The sequence below is a fragment of the Phocoena phocoena genome, chromosome 4, assembly GCF_963924675.1.
Source record: "Phocoena phocoena chromosome 4, mPhoPho1.1, whole genome shotgun sequence".
NCBI classification, from domain to species: Eukaryota; Metazoa; Chordata; class Mammalia; order Artiodactyla; family Phocoenidae; genus Phocoena; species Phocoena phocoena.
Window position 1 is genome coordinate 79042740 of NC_089222.1, and position 22211 is coordinate 79064950.

At 35.7% G+C, this 22211-nt stretch overlaps 1 protein-coding gene across 1 annotated transcript in view; it reads left to right on the forward strand.

Moving 5' to 3' along the window:
* POLQ (DNA polymerase theta) overlaps nucleotides 1-22211 on the forward strand; it is a 114041-nt gene that overhangs the window by 76835 nt on the left and 14995 nt on the right. Inside the window, exons 20-25 of the mRNA XM_065876433.1 lie at nucleotides 4057-4250; nucleotides 7736-7873; nucleotides 9114-9288; nucleotides 11728-11854; nucleotides 12431-12552; nucleotides 19928-20112. Of these exons, the coding sequence (XP_065732505.1) occupies nucleotides 4057-4250; nucleotides 7736-7873; nucleotides 9114-9288; nucleotides 11728-11854; nucleotides 12431-12552; nucleotides 19928-20112 (941 nt within the window). The remainder of the gene's footprint in view (nucleotides 1-4056; nucleotides 4251-7735; nucleotides 7874-9113; nucleotides 9289-11727; nucleotides 11855-12430; nucleotides 12553-19927; nucleotides 20113-22211) is intronic.

Below are 22211 nucleotides of genomic sequence, written 5' to 3' on the forward strand. Positions count from 1 at the left end.
TTTGGTTTTGCTTGTTTTTGAACTTTATAAAACATCTGTCACACTATGTCTTGTTTTACTTGCTCTGCATCATGTTAGTAAGTTTCCTGCATATTATTGCAAGTATGTGTAGTTTATTGATTTTCACTGCTCTGTAATATATCACTGTGTTTTTTTTGTGTGTGTGTGTGTGTGTGTGTGTGTGCGTGTGTGTGCACCAAAATGTATTTACCCATTTTCCTCTTGGTGAATGCTCAGGTTGTTTCTAGTTTTGTTTTATTTTGTTCTTTTGTTCTGCTATAACAGGTATTTCTCTATAAATATTCTTATAAATTTACATGTCTCCTGCTACACTGGGCAAGAATTTCTTTTGCATGTAGAATTGCTCCATCTTGGAAATGGGAATATTCAACTGTACAAGATTATGTTAAATTGTTTTCCAGAATGGTTGTATAAAGTTTGTTCTTTAAACAGCAATGTGAAAGAAATCTTGCTGATTACGTTGTCTCTACTTTGCCAAGTCATTGGTTGTAAAATGACTGTAATTTTTCTTTCTTGTGCTTTGTTTTTGGTAAGAGAGTTACTCTAGTTTCATGGAATGCGTTGATGAATATAGCCTCTTTTTGTTCTGGAGGAGTTTATGTATCGTAGGAATGATGTGTTCTTTAAAAGTTCGGTAGAATTTGCCTGTAAACTCTCTTTATGGAAATATTTTTAACTACTACTTTGACTTCTTTAATAACGGTAAGATTATTCAGTTATATCTTTTGGTTATGTTTTGGTAAGCTATATATATTTTTAAGAATTTATCTAAAGGTATTGCTGATTTTTTATATCTCTGGTTTATCTGTTATGTCATCTTTTTCTTTCATAATACTATTGTTTAATCTCACTAGAAGTTTATCCAATTTTTCAGTCTTTTTAAAGAACCAGCTTTTGCCTTTGATATTTCCTGTTGTTTTTGTTTTCTATTTCATTGATTTCTGTGAACATTTATGTAATCTCTTTTTTTCTAGTTCCCCTGACTTTATTTGCAGTCCTTTTTCTAAATTCTTAAGTTTGACACTAAACTCATTACATTTAAAATCATGTTTTTCTTTTCTAATTTAAGTACTTAAGGCTATAAATTTTCCTCAAAGTTCTACTTTCATTATATCTTACAAGTTTGACATATATTGTTTTCATTGTTTTATCCTAAATATTTAACATTTTCTGGTATGCCTCTTAGACTTATAAATTATAAGAAGATTGTTTTTAATTCTCAAATAGTTGGAAACTTTTATTTCATATTTTCATTATTACCTTCAATCTTTATTGTGTTGTAGCTAGAGAACATGTTTGTATAATACCCATTCTTTGAAGTCTTTTGATAATTGTTTTGTAACCTAAAACTTGAACTATTGTGTAAATGTTCTGTGTGCATATAAAATAGTATGTATTCTAATTCTGGATGCAGAATTTTATAAATGTCTGTTAATTCAATGTTGTTGTTTAAATCTTCTATATCTGATTTTCCCTGTAGTTCAGGTAATTTTAATTTTATATGTTTTGAGACTATTTTATTAGGTGCATACAGGTTTAAAATTGATGTATTTTCCTGGTGCATTAAACCTATCATTATGTTGTGACTAGCTTTTCCACTAATATGATTTTTACTCTTAATCTATTTTTTGGAATGAATATGGCAGCATCAACTTTCTTTTGATTAATATTTGCCTCATATATATATCTTTTCTTTTCTTTTCTTTTTTTTTTTTTTTTGAGGTACGTGAGCCTCTCACTGCTGTGGCCTCTCCCGCTGCGGAGCACAGGCTCCGGACGCCCAGGCTCAGCGGCCATGGCTCACGGGCCCAGCCGCTCCGTGGCACGTGGGATCCTCCCGGACCGGGGCACGAACCCGCATCCCCTGCATCGGCAGGCGGACTCTCAACCACTGCGCCACCAGGGAAGCCCCTCATATATCTTTTTTTTCTACCCCTTTAAACCTTCTAGATCCTTACTTTTTAGATGTCTTCTAAACAAAGTATAGCTTATTTCTTTTTCAAACTATCAGGTTTTTTTTTTTTTTTACAAATTTAGCAATTTATTATGATGATTGATGTGTTTCTATTCATTGTGATTATTGACATATTTACACTTTCCTGTTTTGTTTCTGTTCATCTTGTTTGATTTTGTAGATAGTTCATTCGTAGCTGTGCTCTGTTCTAATGATTCCATACCTGCAATTCTTAGGGATCTAAATCTGTCATTTGTTGTTTCTGCTGAGTCCAGTTCATACTTCTTTGCTATCTTATATTTTTTATAATCTTTGTGAAATTATACAAGATTTGATCAGTAGAGCCCTGCAGGGCTTATTTGGGGGAAGTCTTTCTCTAGAAAGGCTATGCTCTGGCTTCTGCTTGTTACTAAGCTAAACTTCATCCAAGGCCTACATTAGCTTTTCTTGAGAGTTTTGGTTCAGAACAGAAGTCTGAGAATCAGCTTCTCCTCCTATTGCTACTCCAAAAATCTATTATTCCCTCAACCTTTTTGCAGTAGGACTCCATTCCCATTGCAACCCTGTTTCTTCCTACTGTTTATGAATCCAGGCTGGCTTCCTACCACTCTTGACTCTTCTTTTTCTGACCCTAGTTCCTTATTTCTCTGGTCCCACATCACATGAATTTCTGCTCTGGTTCCAAGTCTCCAAAGCCAGGCTCTGACTGCCCAGTATGTTCTGACTATTAGAGGCCAGTAGCTCTCAATTGTTTGCTTTTGGGGGTGGTTACAGGTGTCCTTTGCGATTTCGCCTGCTGATTGAGACCAAGAGTGCCTTAAAGAATGTGTGGGGGCTTCCCCGGTGGTGCAGTGGTTGAGAATCCGCCTGCCAATGCAGGGGACACGGGTTCGATCCCTGGCCCAGGAAGATCCCACATGCCGCGGAGCAACTAAGCTCATGTGCCACAACTACTGAGCCTGTGCTCTAGAGCCCATGAGCCACAGCTGCTGAGCTCGCATGCTGCAACTACTGAAGCCCGCACGCCTAGAGCCTGTGCTCCACAATGAGAGAAGCCCGTGCACCGCAACGAAGAGAGCAGCCCCCGCTCGCCGTAACTAGAGAAAGCGCGCGTACAGCAATGAAGACCCAACACAGCCAAAAAAAAAAGTGTGTATGTGGAGCTGGGGAAGGCAGGCCAGGGTTACACAGAGTCCTAGTGACCCATAGTACTGGAGCAGAAATCTTTGTTATGGATTTTTTTCTTAACAATTTTAGGATAGCATTTCCCACAGAATGTTCTATGGACACTTACTTTTCACAATGTTAATAAGTATTATACAGCTAAAGGGTTTTATGGTCAAATGATTTCAGACTTTTGGTTAAAACAAAATTAAATAGTTGTCTTTGTTCATTTCTGCTCAGAACCTTTAATATATTAACAGGCATCATGAACATCTAAGAGTAATTTATAAATGATGAAACTCATAGTATACAGTGTCTCTCAATCCCAGCCTTTTATAGAGTATTTTTGAGACTAATATTCTAAAGAACATACTGGGAAAACTGATTTAGAGTGACTATTCTGTTGAGAAATGTCAGCAGATAGAAAAATACTCTGATTCTTCAGGAATCTTATTCTTTACTCTTAGAGCATTGGAAAATATAAAGCCTTCATGTTTAGCTTTGTGCACGCCTGCATACCATGGGACCAGGAATACTGGAAAAAATTTTGGTGAATTAACCTTTTGTAGTCAGCTTAGCAAATTAGATTGGCTACCTTGTTCTTGCTAAGAGTAGAAGCAGAAACATCATCTTGGGAGAAATGCAATCTCTTATAATTCAGACTGTTGTTCATAAGATTGCCTGTTTTACTCTGCATGGACACAGATAGTAATCCAATACTCAAGTGGAAAAGTGGAAAGTACTTTAATACCTTTCAATGATGGTTTGATAATGCTGCTCAAAAGACTGGATCTTGAAGGATAACTTAGTAGCATCTCTGATTCTCCCAGAAAAATTCTATGTATGTTTAGGTAATCATGCTGATCTAGTCACTTAGCTGGTGAATTAATGTTTTTTGCTTTCTTTTTTTCTTCCAGATGTCTTCTGTAAAGTGGAGATGCCCTCCCAGTACTGCTTGGCCTTGCTAGAACTAAATGGAATCGGCTTTAGTACCGCAGAATGTGAAAGTCAGAAACACATAATGCAAGCCAAACTGGATGCAATTGAGACTCAGGCCTATCAACTAGCTGGCCATAGTTTTTCTTTCACCAGTTCAGATGACATCGCTGAGGTTGTATGATGGGAATAAAAAATTTAGAAAAGTCACTTTTAAAGCAAAAACGTGTGTGTGTGTGTGTGTGTGTGTGTGTGTGTGTGTTTCATAAGTGTGTTTACCTAAATACCAAAGATCAGTAAAATAAAACAATCAGTTAACCAGAATACTTTGGAGATAGAATATTCTAACATCTCCTTTGTAAGTTTATACCTATATTTATGAATAGGAAGGTAGTAAAGAAGTATCCTAGAATGTGTGTTCCATAAGGAGATTTGCCTGGAACAGAAGGGGCACCCAGTAAATACTTTTTGTGTGAATGAGATCCATAGTGGTAGTTGTATAACAGTGTAGGTGTTTCTCCATGAAGTTAGTCATTTCATGAACTCTCACTCCTTCTTCACTGCAAAATTAGATATTTTTCTTAGGTGTTAGTGAAAAAGGGATTTTGGGAACGCTCTGCTTTTTTAAACCTACTAATATTTTTATCATCTTAGATAAATTTTGACATAGTTTACTCTTCTCCCCCGCCGCCCCTCAAAAGTTGGTGTTCTCTTCCCTCCCCACACTCCATAAAGGGTGGTTGGGTTGTTTTAGAGGAGTTACCGATACAGGGTGGGTGCTTACTCTTGATATCTTTGAAGTTCTATTGTTATCTAGATGTGATTCAGTATTATAGCATATTGGTATTATAGACTTTAAATCCAGACTTCTTGGGTTTGAATGCTACCTGCTCTATTTATTAATTAACTCTATGACCTTGGACCACTTCATTAACTCTATATCAGTTTCTTCATCAGTAAAATACCTCATGTTAGAAATACCTCATAGAGTTGTGAGGAATAAGCAATAAATGTAAAACACTTAGAACAGTGCCTATCTCACAGTAAGTGTTGTATAAATACTATATAAAGGGCTTACGCATGCCCCCCCCTCTTTAGCCACAGTTACGTGTTTTTAAAAAATGGGGAACTTTGTTTCTCCTAATCACGTAGTACATTTGTATTGAATTCAGTGGTGTTTTTTGGGGTGTTTTAAAATACTTTCTTTTGATTTCTTTAGTCCACAAGTCCCCAAGCCAGAACCTAGCTCGCTACACCTAAAATTACATGGGGAACTTGTCAAAGATATAGAATCTCTGGATATCAGCATAAGTAGGCTTGGGGCAAAGGCAAGAACCAGTACTCTTGTGATTCAGATGGGTGCAAAGGCATGTGGGCCTTAGGCCTAGACCAAACTCTGGCCTAGAATAAAAGTCCTTTGATATTATTGGCTTGTTCTTAGGTCTTCATGTTAAAATGGAAGTTATGTTAAAGGTAATCTAACATTTTCATACATTGATTGTTTTATCCTTGGTGATTTTAAGTTGAATCTTTCAAATAGGCAAGATGTTACTAATCATCTAGAGCTGCAGTGTTCAATAAAGGAGTCACTAGCCACTTATCTCTGTTTCAGTTTAAATTAATTGAAATTAAATAAAATATATCAATTAAGTTCCTTAGTCATGCTAACCACATTACAAGTGTTCAATAGGCGCAGGTGGCTAGTGGCCACTATATTGGACAATACAAATATAGAACAGTTTTATTATTGCAGAAAGTTCTTGGATGGCACTGGTCTTGAGAAGGTATCAGCAAAATATGACTTGCAGGCCAGATCTGGCCTGCCACCTGTTTTTGTAAATAAAGTTTTATTGGAACACAGCTATAGCTGTTCATGTACTTATTGCCTGTGGCTGTTTTCATTCTATAATGGCACAGTTGAAAAGGTGTGACAGATATTTACTGTCTGGCCCTTTGTAGAAAAAGTTTCTGACTCCTGGTCTAGAGGGAAGCATGGGTTAGTAGAAAGAAAAAGGACTTTAGAGTTAGAAGACTCTGGGTTCTAATTCTTAATTCTACTACATTTTGGGCATGCAACTTTGAGCAAGTTTCTCCAACTGTCTAAACTTTGCAGATTTGTCATAAAGTTGTTATAAGGATTGCATGTTAAAGCACCTAGCCTGATGGCTGGCACATAGGAAGTGCTTAATAAATATTAGTGTCTCTTGCTCCCATCCAGTTCAACTCCCTCAGTCACAGATGTGTTAATTAAGACCTGAAGAGAGAATTTATGTGTGAAGTTTTTATAATTAATTCTGAAGGATTCACCAAAAATGGAAGCTTAAGATAAAACTTGAGATCTTTAAATTGTCTTAATTATGATAGGTCGTCCTTCCTGGGGTTGTTGATTTATTGTTATTGTAATAATCTTTCATTTTTTCTATTCAGTTATTTTCTTCTCTCTTCTCTGCTGCCATTCATTTATATACTCTTTGATATGTATATTAGAGTTGCCTGATTAAATACCAGCACTTGGTTAAATTTGAATTTCAGATGAACAGTGGACAATATTTTAGTATAAGTATGCTCCATGTCATTCAAATTTGACTGGGCATCATGTAATTTTATTTGCTAAATATAGCAACCCCAATCCTTATGTGTGCATACGTTCATATCTATATAACACAGTCTTTGGGCAAGTTAGTTATTAACATCCATAGTAAGCCTCAGTAATTTTCATGCCTAGGACCCCAGTTATTCACACTACTTAAAACTGAAACCAGATTTTTGTTTCTGTCATCACCACTGTTCTAGGGAAACAGGTATATCTTTACTTCCACCCCTGGCCCAACTTGTAGAAAAAATTCTCATGCACAGGGTTTCAATTTTTAGAATTATTATTGGGAAAATAATCCAAGGTTCAATAAATCTTACTGAAAGTATATAAATGAATGAGTAGAAAGAGTAGATAGTGTTCTGAATTGCCTAAATTGGAACCCCTCTAACAAGAACTAGTGAGTTTAAGGTATACATGGGATCTTCCCTCTGACCCACAGCCTGGATCCCTGTTCCGTGTAAGCCTAGTTTCTTCAGTGGGTGCTTACTGGCCACTCCCTAACTTTCATTATTGCTGCATTGGATCAATCACCTTCTCCTGGCTTTTTGTCCAGGGCCTCTCAGGGTCTAGCCTTGTGGTAGTGGAATTAGATGGCTTTTTGGGCCCCTTCCTACTTTAGTGTTCTCTGAGTTTTGTGATCACACAATAGCCACAAAGGCTCCCATGTTTATCCTCTATGGGGCTTAAATGATCAAGCAGCCGCATTGGTTACCACATCAAGGAGTATTTAGGTGAGCTTATAATCAGAGCAACCTAAAGTCGCAATGCCAATAGTTTGTCAGTCGTTCAGCACAGAATATATACATTCTTGTGTTCTTGACTGTTTAAGAGCCTGGTGTTACTATTAATCTAATACTGACTAAATTAGGGTATGGACAGCCTACTTGACATAAGATTTTATTGCCATTATTTATTAAATGTGATAATTCCAAATTGTCCAAAAAAATTCTTACAATCCATGTTGCAATGTATAGAATCTTTTCTCGAATAACTTTTTAAAATGTTTTCTGAATGATAATACTTGTGATTTGATTCTTGACTAAAGAAGCATTAATTTCTTGCAGGTTTTATTTTTGGAATTGAAGTTGCCACCAAATGGAGAGAGAAAACACCAAGGCAGCAAGAAAACTTTGGGTTCTACCAGAAGAGGGAATGATGATGGATGGAAGCTAAGGCTGGGAAAACAGTTCAGCACTAGTAAGGTGCTCTTTGGGGCAGTCACAGGGCAGAATCTGAACTACTTTTAGCATTTTGGTGTCCTGAAAGAATGCTGATGAAATCAAGATCCAACGTAGTACACCATTTGAACTTATCCAGACAAAAACAAATTGGTTTTTTGTTCAGCTGCCCACAAACACTATGGAAACATTCCAGCATGGAAAATCTGGATCATAATCTGAGTTAGCAGTTGTGTCCTTCCTATCATTAAAACAGTGTAAAGGTTTGTAGATTCAGACCTATATAGACATTAATTATTGATATGCACTACTCTTGGACTTCTAGTATAATATAATTTCTGTCGTTATATGAGCATGAACAGAAAGGTATGGAAGAATTTAAAAAATAAGAAGACAGTCAATATAAATAAAAGTTTGTTTTTTTCAATTCCAGAGCAAAATAGTAAGTTTTCCATGCATTTGTTTTGAGAATCTAATCTGTTAATTTCAAAGTCAAATTGAATCACAACCCATGGAAACTGTATACATGGGACAAAAGAGAGAAAGCCTTAATTTTACATTTTTACTGAATGAATTATCAATGGAAAATAAGGATAGAAAGTACAGCCACAACAGCCATGGAGAGAGCAGTCCAAGTTGCCATTCTGTAGAATTTTGACCATAATATTATTAATTATGACTTGCCTGCCCCGGGGAAGTTTCCACAGCTTCATTCTGTAGCAAAACTTTTTATTTAATCGCATTGGCCCTTTTACCTTACAAGTTTTTGTTCCTTAATGGTTCATTGAATGTCTGTAGCATGGAAAATTCACAGTTTTAAAAATAAATTTCCTTGATACAAAGACTATGAAAGTATTATGGCAAAAAGAAGGAAAAAAAAAAGACTGGGAAACTTACAATCACATGAGCAATGGAGGAGGAAAATATAAAGGAAAGAGATGTTGTAAACAATTGGGTGGGGTGTGGGGAAGCAGCTGTTTTACTAAGTTGACCTCTCATTGATTTTTTTTTTTTAATAGTAGATGTAAATTGACATTACTCAACATTAACATGTTTACATTTTATAATCTATAGTTATTATAGATTTATCATTATGGTGATTTCCAAAAAACCCAAATAGTAATTTTATAATAGTAAAGTTGAGTTTAGATACAGGAGTTTTCAAATTTAGTTTTGAGGTTATATTGTTTACTTAAAAGAGATTCTAGTTTGCTATGGAATTTGGACAAGAATCTGATCCTACTTTATTATAATTCTTTGGCAGGACGTTTTAAATAAATTAAGGGCATTACATCCTTTACCAGGCTTGATATTAGAGTGGAGAAGAATCACTAATGCTATTACCAAAGTGGTCTTTCCCCTGCAGCGGGAAAAACGTCTGAATCCTTTCCTTGGAATGGAAAGAATCTATCCTGTATCACAATCACACACTGCTACAGGTAATGAGAAATCTTAAATATGGATAATATCCAGTTTTGCAAAAAAAAATTCATATGTAATATTTGCTTATGATGACCAAGGAATTCAAGTGTTGATCATTGGGTTCAGTGAAGTTCTATAAACATTTATGAAACGCATACTACATCCAAAGCATAGGTGAATATCAGGTAGATAAAGAGACGAAATTTAGTAAGATAACAGTTCTGCTTTCAAGTACTGTATAGAGTAACTTGGATGTCTGAGATTGGATGAGAGTATGGCCAGGAATTAAATATTTATTTGAGTCAGTGATCTTATCTAATTTCAGTCCCAGCCCTATTCTGAATCTCTTAAGAGTCTCTCCAAGTTGAATCTAAGTAGGCCTGTGCGGTAATAAGGGAGTGTCTTACTTTACTCAATCGGAAAAGAAAGGTGTAGAGTCCTTTGCATGTCTTTTGGCCCTCTTGGGATCAGTATGCATGTAATCGCATGAAGAAAAAAAAGCATTCTTTTTCTAGGTAGTGCACAACTTCACATATTTGTCAAATGCAATGTGCAGTGGAAGAAAAGGCAGCATTAACTCCTTCATAGAGGGAGCATTTTAGTTTGGTGGTATAGAATGTGGACTTTGATATCACATTTTCACAAGGTTTGAATCTTGGTGCTGAGAATCTTTAGACAAGGTACTTAACCTTTCAGTGCCCAAGTTTCCAAATGTATAAAACAAGATAATAACAGTCCTACCTCACTGGGTCATCCTGAGGATTAAATAGATCAGTACATGTAAAGTGTTTAGAATGATGCGTGGTACATTATCAGTTGTTGCTGTTATTGAGGATGGGGGCACCGTGAGGAGCTGCTTTTCTCTTTGCTTGCTTAGTCTCTGTTCTAAACAATTCCTCTTCCTTCTCCCTATTTAGCTAACCTCTTGGTACTTCTTGCCTATTTCTTGCCCTGTTTTAAGTTTCATTTTGAAACATATGCTAATGCTGTAAACTTATGTAAAATAAATCCTTGTTGGTGAAAAAACAATCAACCTAGAGTTTTCAAAGCTTTTGCACATTTATTTGTTGCTTATAAAGCAGAAAGTCATCAATTCCTTGTTTTCCTGATTGTTTTTCATTATACTATGCCTACATTTAAAGAATATTTTAGAAATACAAGCTTACCTAAGTATAGTAAAGCCCTTTCATTATTAGAATTAATCTTCATGAAGCTATATTCATGTATTGTAATTTACTTTTGCCATTTTATTTGTCTACCAGTGTTACCTCATTAATTCAAACACTAGACCTGAATATTAAGTATTGATATTATCATAGAAGAGAAGACAGTGTGCTGAGGCAGAAAGAGACTTGGATTCTTTCCTGTGCTATTTGTTAGCTTTATAAAATTGATTAGGCCATTTAATGCTTATAAGTGTAATAATATCTACCATTAATTGAACACTAATTTTTGCTAAAATCAAAATAACGAGGATATAGTATCAGGAGTTTATTCAGAAAAACAGTATCTGAGATACTTAAGATCTCTGATTCATCTAAAGAAGATGGAATTACATACAGTAGCTAGTAGAGAGCCTGTTAGAATGAAGAGTATCATAAAACAGAGGATTTTTTTGTCACTGTATGTGTGTGATAAAAACTGCAGTAGCAGTCAGTTACCCGAACTTTTTGAACAACACCTGTGTGTTTTTGAAAAATTCATCCAATAAATAAATAAAATGTAAAATATTGGGGGGAAATTAAAGGCCATAAGCATTAAATCAAATAGCTTTCTGTTTCCTAGAAAATGTACTAGCCACCTGATTCTAGTTTCTAGTCATGTCAGTGCTACCTACCATTATTGATTCTTGTGATAAGTGATGATGAGGAGGAGGAAAACTGGCCAGGTGATATTTAGAAAGTAACGTTCTAGTCACCATCTCTCACTACTACTCCATCTCCTGCATCCTGTGGCCTAACTCCTGTGGCCCCAGTTGTCCCTGTTCAGCACTCAGTTGCTCTTCTGCTTCAGATCCTCTTTTCTGTATCTTGTTTGTTCCTGGCTTTTAAAGGCTTCGACAGTCATTTCTCCTAAGATCCATTTGATTTGTCTTTTACTCATTTGTATAACGGCTAGCATTTTATAGTGCTAACTTCTGGTACTCATTTTAGCGTAGAAATAGTATGATATATCATATTCTTATCATGGGATTGTTTCTGTAGAACGAGGTTAATTATAAAACACTGTATTGTAGCTGATTCATATATTCACTTATATTACGATTGGTCTTCTACTTGTTATTTTTAGACACATGAACATAATAAAGTGTATTTCATTTAAATTTAGTTTAACAATAACAGAGCATGCATTTTTAGGATAATTCAGAAATGGTATTCGTGTTAAAGTAAATGTCAGATTTCCCCTCTTCCCTTCCCCCCCCCCCAATTTTATGTCTTCATTCTGCTTGATTTTAGGACGAATAACCTTTATAGAACCAAATATTCAGAATGTGCCAAGAGATTTTGAGATCAAAATGCCAACACTAGTAGAAGAAAGCCCACCTTCCCAAGCCCTAGGCAAAGGCCTACTTCCTATGGGCAGGTAGACTCTATTTCTCTTTATTTGGGTTAATATACTTTTGGGAGTATGAATGGCTCAGAAATAGACTATTGGACAAATAATGAAATCAGTTTAATTTTCTGTTCCAGGCATACACATTTCTATTCTGTTTCAAATCCTGAGTCTGTCTATAAAGAAGCTAGTTGATGGCAAAAAGCTGAAAATCTGGGTCACTAATTAAATCAACCAGCACTATATGCTTGTTTAAGTCAAATACTAAAGGGACAAGTTTAGCAGTGTCTGGAACATCCCCCTTCCTGCCCTCTTCATATGCTCACAAAAGGAAGAAAAAGCACAGATCATTTATATTAGATATGGTCAATGAGATTTACTGAATTGAGTGAAACAGTTTGTGGGAAAGGTTATTACAGAAATACCTTCCTGTTTAATTGAAGGTTTGCTGAATGAGGTCTAGTATATTTGTTAAGCTTTAAAGTGTGTTTCAAATAAGGTTTTTAAATTTCTTAGATGGAAATATTGACTTACTGAAAAATTCAGACCATTTTCATATATTTAAGACTACTTCATGTCCAGCTGATGATGTTTTTCGCACAACAGAGGAGGAAAAAAGAAGGGTTGTGGCCTGAACCCCAGGCACCAGGCAAAGATGGAGGAGAGAGCCTCAGACAGAGGAATGCCGTTTTCAGTTAGCATGAGACATGCCTTTGTGCCTTTCCCAGGTAAGGTGACCGATGATAGTTTTTGAGCTTCTTTTTGCTGTGGGAATGGTTTTCAAAGCACTGATAAAGCCTGATTTATGAATAAGACTCAGAAGAATATATTAGTTCCTCCATCTTTCCTCTCTTTGGTGGAGCCTGTTTTTCCCCTTCATGTTGCCAGGTTTATAACAGTCAGTCATTATTGTCTTCATGATCTGCTCTGTGGGAAACCTCTGTGCTGTTTGCTCAGCATCCTGCTGAAATCATGTAATCCGTAATCCTGGGTCATTGTAAACCTTTTTGCGAAATCCAGTGAATTTTGTTAGTTGTCATCCTCTTTGACTTCTCTATAGCATTTGTCACTCTGTTAACCCTCTCTTTCCTCAATTTCTCTCCCCCCCGACCTCTAAGGACACAATTTTTTTTTTTTGGTCTCTTTCTAACTTGTTTTGCTCTTTTGTTTCTTCTCCACTTCTCCCCACTGCTGCTTCCTATTGCAGGGGGTAACCCTCAAGGCTATCTTACTTCTGTCTGACCTCTCCTCAGTACTCGTCATCAAAACATTTGGAAGTCATGATCTATCTCCCAGATCATCCCTATTATTTGTATACATATTTGCTCTTTTTACCACCTGGCAGCTCTGGGTGAGTGCAGTTAACCAGCTGAATTTATTTGAATTCTGTCAGAAATTTATATTCCAAGGGTGAATTCAGGTCTATGATAGTATAACCCATTTGGCAATTTTCAGCTTTGCTTTTTAAATATGAACTACCAGCATTTTACCATTGTAACTATATTTAAGTATTCAGTTCTGTGGCATTAAGTACATTCACATTGTGGTGCAGCCATTACCACCATCCATCTCCAGAACTTTTTATCATCTCCACCTGAAACTCTGTACCCATTAAATATAACTGTCCCCCTGGACTCCCACAGCCCCTGGCAACCACCATTCTATTTTCTGTCCCTATAAATTTGACCACTCGAGATCATATAATATTTGTACTATTGTGCCTGGCTTATTTTACGTAGCATAATGTCTTCAGGGTTTATTCATGTTGTAGCAATTGTGTCAGAATTTCTTTCTTTTTTTAAGGCCAAATAATATTTCATGATATTTATTTATTCTTACCTAAATAACAAAACTGTGTTTAACACAACAATATTTTATACTGATTTTGTTTAAAATTTTAAAATTAATTTAAATTAAATGTATATGGATTTAACCTGAAAATTTCTGCCATTTAAATGTAGTGTTTAGTTAACTATCTAAAATAACTCTTGATGGGGTTTATCCCAGGAATGCAAGGATTCTTCAATATATGCAAATCAATCAATATGGTAAACCATATTAACAAACTGAAGGAGAAAAACCATATTATCATCTCAATAGATGCAGAAAAAGCTTTCGACAAAATTCAACACCCATTTATGATAAAAACCCTCCAAAAAGTAGACATAGAGGGAACTTACCTCAACATAATAAAGGCCATATATGACAAACCTACAGCCAACATCGTCCTCAGTGATGAAAAACTGAAAGCATTTCCACTAAGATCAGGAACAAGACAAGGGTGTCCACTCTCAACACTATTATTCAACATAGTTTTGGAAGTTTTAGCCACAGCAATCAGAGAAGAAAAAGAAATAAAAGGAATCCAAATCGGGAAAGAAGAAGTAAAGCTGTCACTGTTTGCAGATGACATGATACATAGAATCCTAAAGATGCCACCAGAAAACTACTAGAGCTAATCAATGAATTTGGTAAAGTAGTAGGATACAACAATAATGCACAGAAATCTCTTGCATTCCTATACACTAATGATGCAAAATCTGAAAGAGAAATTAAGGAAACACTCCCATTTACCACTGCAACAAAAAGAATAAAATACCTAGGAATAAACCTACCTAAGGAGACAAAAGACCTGTATACAGTAAACTATAAGACACTGATGAAAGAAATTAAAGATGATACAAATAGATGGAGAGATATACCATGTTCTTGGATTGGAAGAATCAACATTGTCAAAATGACTATACCACCCCAAACAATCTACAGATTCAGTGCAATCCCTATCAAACTACCAATGACATTTTTCACAGAACTAGAACAAAAAATTTACCAATTTGTATGGAAACACAAAAAACCCCAAATAGCCAAAGCAATTTTGAGAAATAAAAATGGAGCTGGGGGAATCAGGCTCTCAGACTTCAGACTACTACAAAGCTACAGTAATCAAGACAGTATGGTACTGGCACAAAAACAGAAAGATAGATCAATGGAACAGGATAGAAAGCCCAGAGATAAACCCACGCATATATGGTCACCTTATCTTTGATAAAGGAGGCAGGAATGTACAGTGGAGAAAGGATAACCTCTTCAATAAGTGGTGCTGGGAAAACTGGACAGGTACATGTAAAAGTATGAGATTAGAACACTCCCTAGCACCATACACAAAAATAAGCTCAAAATGGATTAAAGACCTAAATGTAAGGCCAGAAACTATCAAACTCTTAGAGGAAAACATAGGAAGAACACTCTATAACATAAATCACAGCAAGATCCTTTTTGACCCACCTCCTAGAGAAATGGAAATAAAAATAAACAAATGGGACCTAATGAAAATTAAAAGCTTTTGCACAGCAAAGGAAAGCATAAAGAAGATGAAAAGACAACCCTCAGAATGGGAGGAAATTGCAAATGAAGCAACTGACAACGGATTAATCTCCAAAATTTACAAGCAGCTCATGTAGCTCAATATCAAAAAAAAACAACCCAATCCAAAAATGAGCAGAAGACCTAAATAGACATTCTTCCAAAGAAGATATGCAGATTGCCAACAAACACATGAAAGGATGCTCAATATCATTAATCATTAGAGAAATGCAAATCAAAACTACAATGAGGTATCACCTCACACTGGTCAGAATGGCCATCATCAAGAAATCTACAAACAATAAATGCTGGAGAAAAGGTAACCGTCTTGCACTGTTGGTGGGAATGTAAACTGATACAACCACTATGGAGAACAGTATGGAGGTTCCTTAAAAAACTACAAATAGAACTACCATATGACCCAGCAATCCCACTACTGGGCATATACCCTGAGAAAACCATAATTCAAAAAGAGTCAGGTACCACAATGTTCATTGCAGCTCTATTTACAGTAGCCAGGACATGGAAGCAACCTAAGTGTCCATCGACAGATGAATGGATAAAGAAGATGTGGCACATATATACAATGGAATATTATTCAGCCATAAAAAGAAATGAAATTGAGTTATTTGTAGTGAGATGGATGGACTTAGAGTTTGTCATACAGAGTGAAGTAAGTCAGAAAGAGAAAAACAAATACCGTATGCTAACACATATATATGGAATCTAAAAAAAAAAGGTTCTGATGAACCTAGGGGCAGGACAGGAATAAAGATGCAAACATAGAGAATGGACTTGAGGACATGGGGAAGGGGAAGTGTAAGCTGGGATGAAGTGAGAGAGTGTCATGGACTTATATATACTACTAAATGTAAGATATGGGACTATATGTATATGTATAGCTGATTCACTTTGTTATAAAGCAGAAATTAACACACCATTGTAAAGCAATTATACTCCAATAAAGATGTTAAAAAAATAAAATAATTCTTGATATATGGTTGGATTTAAGTCTATTGTCTTGTCATTTGTATTTTGTTCTATCTGTTCTTTATTCTTTTTTAAAAACTGTAAATGACTATTTTTGTTATTGTTTTATTTCCTCTATTTTTTTTTTTTTTTTTTTTGCGGTATGCGGGCCTCTCACTGCTGTGGCGTCTTCCGTTGCAGAGCACAGACTCCGGACGCACAGGTTCAGTGGCCATAGCTCATGGGCCTAGCCACTCCGTGGCATGTGGGATCTTCCCGTACCAGGGCATGAACCCATGTCCCCTGCATTGGCAGGCGGACTCTCAACCACTGCGCCACCAGGGAAGCTCCTCTATTATCTTTTTAACTCTATATCTTAGATACTTTAGAGTTTACAATATGCATCACATCACAGTCTAGCTTCAAATAATTTTATACCACTTCATCCATAACGTAAGGAGTGTTTTTCCATTTCCCATTTTTTGTAATACGTTTAACTTCTATGATTATTATAAACTTTGCTATGTAGTTTTTTTTTTTGCTGTGAACAGTTATGACCTTTCAAAGAAATCAAGAAACAAAAGTGTCTTTTCTGTCTGTTCACTTTTTTACCCTTCCTGGCACTCTTTGTTCTTTGAAGTAGACTCAAGTTTCCATCTGTTACCAATTTTCTTTACCCAGAGTACTTCTTTAAGGTTTTTTGTGTAGTGCACTTCTACTGACAGTGATTTCTCTTAGCATTTCCATGTCTAAATTTCTCTATTTTATCCTCACTTTTGTAAGATTTTTTAATTTGACATAGATTTATGGGTTTATAGTCCTTCTCTTTCAGCACTTTAAATATATATTTCCATTAGCTTATGGTTTGCATTATTTCTGATGAGAAGTACACCACTATTTTTCTTGCTATTCTTCCAAGCATAATATATTTTTTCCCAGGATGCTTTTTTGATTTTTTAAATTTGTTATTCAGTTTTAGCAATTTGATTTGGGTGTGAGTCTCTGGGTGGTTTTTTATGCTTTACTATTTGGGCTTTTGAGTTTGCTGAATTTCCTGAGTCCACTTAGGTTTTTTTTTCTTTCATCTTCTTAATCTGTGTGCTTATATTTTTCATTAAGTTTGGAACATTTTCAACCATTATTTCTTATAATATTTTTGTCCATATTTTGCCCTTTTTTCCTATTACTCCAAATATACATGTGTAATACCACTTAGTATAGTCCCACAGATCACTGAAACTTTTTTTCTTTTCTTCTTTATTCCCCTCTTCATTTTTTTAAACTCTGTACTGCAATGGATATTTTCTATTGACTGTTTTAATGTTCACTGATCTTTTTTTCTACAGTGTCTAAATGCTGTTATATCCTTTTAGTGAATTTTGCATTTCAGATATTGTATTTTCAGTTTCAGAATTTTAAGTTTTTGTATAGTTTTCATTACTTTATTGTAATTCACTATTTGTTCCATCATTATTTTTATATTTCTTTAAATTCCATCATCGCTGTAATTTCTGAGTCATTTTTCTATTGACTGAATTTTCTCCTAGTCAGAGTTACATTTTCCTGGTTCTTCATATATCTAGTATTTTTTTTATTGTATGCTGAACATTATGGATACTACATTGTTAACTCTTTGGATTTGTAGTCTTCATTTATAGCATTTTCTTCTGGCAGGCAGTTAATTTACTTTCACATCAGCTTGATCATTTTGAGTCTTTTAAAGCTTTGTGAGGAGACGTTTAGAGTAGCCTTTACTCTAGGGCTAGATTAACCATCATTGTAAGGTTTGGCCTTACTGCGGTCTCTACTTTGTGCTCAAGTTGTTCAGCAGGATTTCTCCACTCAGTCTGGTCAGAGCTTGAACATCTTTCAACATTCAAGAGTATGTTGTTCAAGTAGTTCAGCTGATAGCTGAACTTTGATAATAGCTATTTCTTTAGTGTTCTTTGCCTGGTTCTCTGAACTTTCTCCCTGCACAGTTTAGTATTTGGTCAAAAATCCAAAGGGATTGCTGTGCATATTTCTGGTGATCCTTTTATGCAAAGTTCCTTTCTCTCCAAATTTCACAAGTTCTAGCAGCCTCAGCAGGCCCAAATTACACTTTCTTCTTCCAGCTCAGAGACCACAGTGCTTTGTTTCATCTCTTTCCCTGCGCTGCCTCCATTCAGAAACTTGAGACAGTTGCACGGCTCCTCTTATCTCCCCTCTCCTTTCCCTTTCTCAGGGATTGTAGTCCTGTATTGCCTATTGTCCAACATCTGAAAACTGTTATTTCATATAGTTTGTCCAGTTTTATTTTGTTTAGGGCAGAAAGGCCATAAAAGTTGTGGTCATTTGTTTCAAATCAGTATTTATATATTTTTGAATTGGTTATTCGTTCACATAGTTCAGAAATCAAAATATTTAAAAGGTATAGATTGAGAAACTTTGCTTCCTTCCCTGTCCTAGCTACCCTGTTATGTATAACTCTTATAGTTAATTACATATTTGAGTTTCTTATATATCCTTCCAGTATTTCTTCATGCAGATACAAGCAAATATGAATATGTACTATTTTCTTCCTCTGTTCTTACACAAGCATAAGCATTCTGTATACACTGTTGTTTGCTTTGTTTTTTTGTTTAATATTTTTATGCTGAAGACTTGTGATTATCAGTAAAGAAATTTGAACGTAAGCCAGTTTAATCTGTGTGCAGATAATCTTTGCAGCAGCCTGTGGGCTTGTTTACTGAGTCACAGAGTAAAAAGCCTGTTTAATTTTGATGGATATTGTCAAATTGCCATCTAATGGGACACAGTTACCATTTACTTCCAAGTAACAATGTATGAGTGTTTCTTTCTCCACAGCCTTGCCACAGAATGTGCCATCCAACCTCTGGATTTTTACAAGTAGAAAAGAATTGTTTCTTGTTATAGAGTTAATTTGCATTTCTTTTATTGTGAATGAAGTTAAGCATTCTTCAATAGGTTTAAGATTCTTTTGTTTTTATTAGTTCTGTGAATTGCTTGTTTATATTTTGTTCTTGATTTATAGCACCTCTTTTATACAATATAGCAATGAATCCTTTGTGATATCACTTGCAAATATTTTTCTACTTTTTCTTTAACTGTGCTTTTGCTTGTTCTATTTTGTTTTTGCCATGCATATCCAGTCATTTCTAGTCCATAGATAAATTATTTGAATCCTCTTAATTATTTGAATACTCTTTTTCACATACAGGCCACTTGACCTTTTTTTGTTGAGCAAGTTTATTTTCAAAGCAGAGCACACATTTCTCTCCACACCCCTTAAAATGTCAGCACACATTAGAAACCAGTTTCTTTATTCACTCATTCATTCATTCCTTCAACAACCATTTGTTAAGGACCTATTAGGTACCAGGAATTGTGCATTTCTGTGGAATGCAAAGGAAGATTGTCTCCCATCCCTAATGGCTCAGTGTTACGTGGGAGAGGCATGAAAGAACCATTTTAGATAATGTATCAGTGCTATAGGAACACTGAGGAAAGCACTACCACAGTGGTTAACGGGCAGAGGTCAAGGGTGGCTTTACATATATTACATATCCTTGAAAGCTAAGCAAAAACTTTTTACATGTTACAGAGCTGAATTGCATCATATTAAGAGCAAGGTTTTAGCTTTTTTTGATTTGAGCTTTTTTACATGATCTCACGGTTGTATGTTGGAACTAAATTTCTGTCATCCTGTTCAGTGTTATAAAACTTGGTTTTGTCTTTGTACCGACTTTTCTAAAATCATTTCTGTTTCAGGTGGTTTAATATTAGCTGCTGATTACTCTCAACTTGAGCTGAGGATCTTAGCTCATTTATCCCACGATCATCGTCTTATTCAAGTACTAAACACTGGAGCTGATGTTTTCAGGAGTATTGCAGCTGAATGGAAGATGATTGAGCCAGAGTCTGTTGGGGATGATCTGAGGCAACAAGCAAAACAGGTGGTCTTTACTGAACATGTTTAACATAAATGAGGAGAATTTTTACGATTTAAAAAAATTTTTTTTAACTATCTCAATCATTTGTGGTTGAGGAGTGATTTCTCCCTCTTTGGATTTTTCACAACGTTCACCTGAGCCTGTCTCATGGTATTCATATTTTCCTTTGTAGAGTCAATAGAAGGAATCAGGTAGAGTTAGTCCGAGCCTACTTAGTTCTGGGAAATTTATATGCATTAGTGGTAGATACTGTGGTGGTGGTGGTAGATATTGTGTGTGTGTGTGTGTGTGTGTGTGTGTATATTTAAAATCTCTTTCTAGTCTGTAAGCACACATATATTTATCTTTTTATATTCACACGCATTGAGCCATGGTGCCTTTTATAGAAGGATGCTCCCTGAATGTTTGTTGAAAAATAAATATTGCTGAGCTGCGGATTATAATCAATAACTATTAGCTTTTTAGTTATTTTAAGAGTTATTTATTATTATTTTTAAAAATAAATTTATTTTATTTATTTATTTTTGGCTGTGTTGGGTCTTCGTTGCTGCTCATGGGCTTTTTCTAGTTGCGGTGAGCGGGGGCTACTCTGTTGCGGTGCATGGACTTCTCATTGCAGAGGCTTCTCTTGTTGCGGAGCACGGGCTCTAGGCGCGCAGGCTTCAGTAGTTGCGGCACACTGGCTCTGTAGTTGTGGCTCACGGGCTCTAGAGCGCAGGCTTGGTAGTTGTGGGGCACGGGCTTAGTTGCTGCGCGGCATGTGGGATCTTCACGGACCGGTGATCGAATCCGTGTCCCCTGTATTGGCAGGCAGATTCTTAACCACTGCGCCACCAGGGAAACCCAGCTTTTTAGTTTTTTGAGGCCATTAGTTAGCTAATCTGCCTGTAAAACTTCATACTGCCCTTGGACTTTTCACATAGGCCCATATTAGTTCCTACTCCTGGATGACTGTTGGGCACAGGGAAAATCAAAGGCCACATTCACACTGTTCCCTGGCCTAAATTAACAACTGATACTTGTTTATCACATGACCTGTGGGAAATCTGATGCCCTTTTCAAGAGAGCAGGATTGTTGGCTGAGGTAAAGGCACACCACTTTTAAGATCCTGCTTTACTAGTTTTGCATTTACACTTCTTGTTACTCACAGCTGTGATTCTTGACTGGCTCATTAGGCATGAAACACTTCCTCTCACCACTGCCTGTTTAGCACCAACACTTGTTTCTTCCACTATTTAGAAAGCCAGTTTTGTCTTCTCTATCTAATCCTCTCAGATTAAATCCTGCATTTAGCAAGAATCAAACCCTAAGTTAAATAGGTAATAGTCCAATATTTAATCCTCGTAGTAAGTACACAAAATAGGTTTTATTATTATTATTCCCATTTTACATAGGAGGAAACCAAGGCACAGAAAGTTAGTAGTTTGCTTAAGGTCATATAGCTATAAGTGGTGGAGCCAGGATAAGTTCAGAATGACAGAACTTAGACATTCTGACTCCATAATCTAAACATTTATACACTGATGATAGCTGCCTCTATTTAATAAGTTCTTGCATGATTTAATAGTGTTTATGATATACCAGTTTTCTTGAATCGTCATGCACTGAACCATCTAATCTAGATCTCAGTCTTGCTGAGATATCAGCTAGCACTAAGTAATATCTGAATTAATAAAAAAAAGTGTAAAAAGACCTAAAAGGAAAAGAAAACAGGAGTGAAAAAACTCCCTCTCAATGTAATTAAAAAAAAATATTTTGGGAAGTATTTTGGATTTTGATAATCAATTTTTGCAAGTTATCTTTTTAAATTTTATTTAACAATATTTATATGATCTTGCTTTATGTCAGGTGGTATCCTACACACACACACACACACATATAAAATAACTCATCTAATCCTAACTAACTCATGATGTAGGTATTACTGTCCTCATTTTATAGTTGAAGAAACTGAGATACAAGGTAGATTGTGCAAGATAACACCTCTTGTAAATGGTGAAACTAGGATTTGAACCCAGGCAATACTTATTACTAAATCAGTTTCTTTATTGACCTATTTAGACCATTTTCCTCCACTACTCCCAAAATTTTCTCAAAAGTT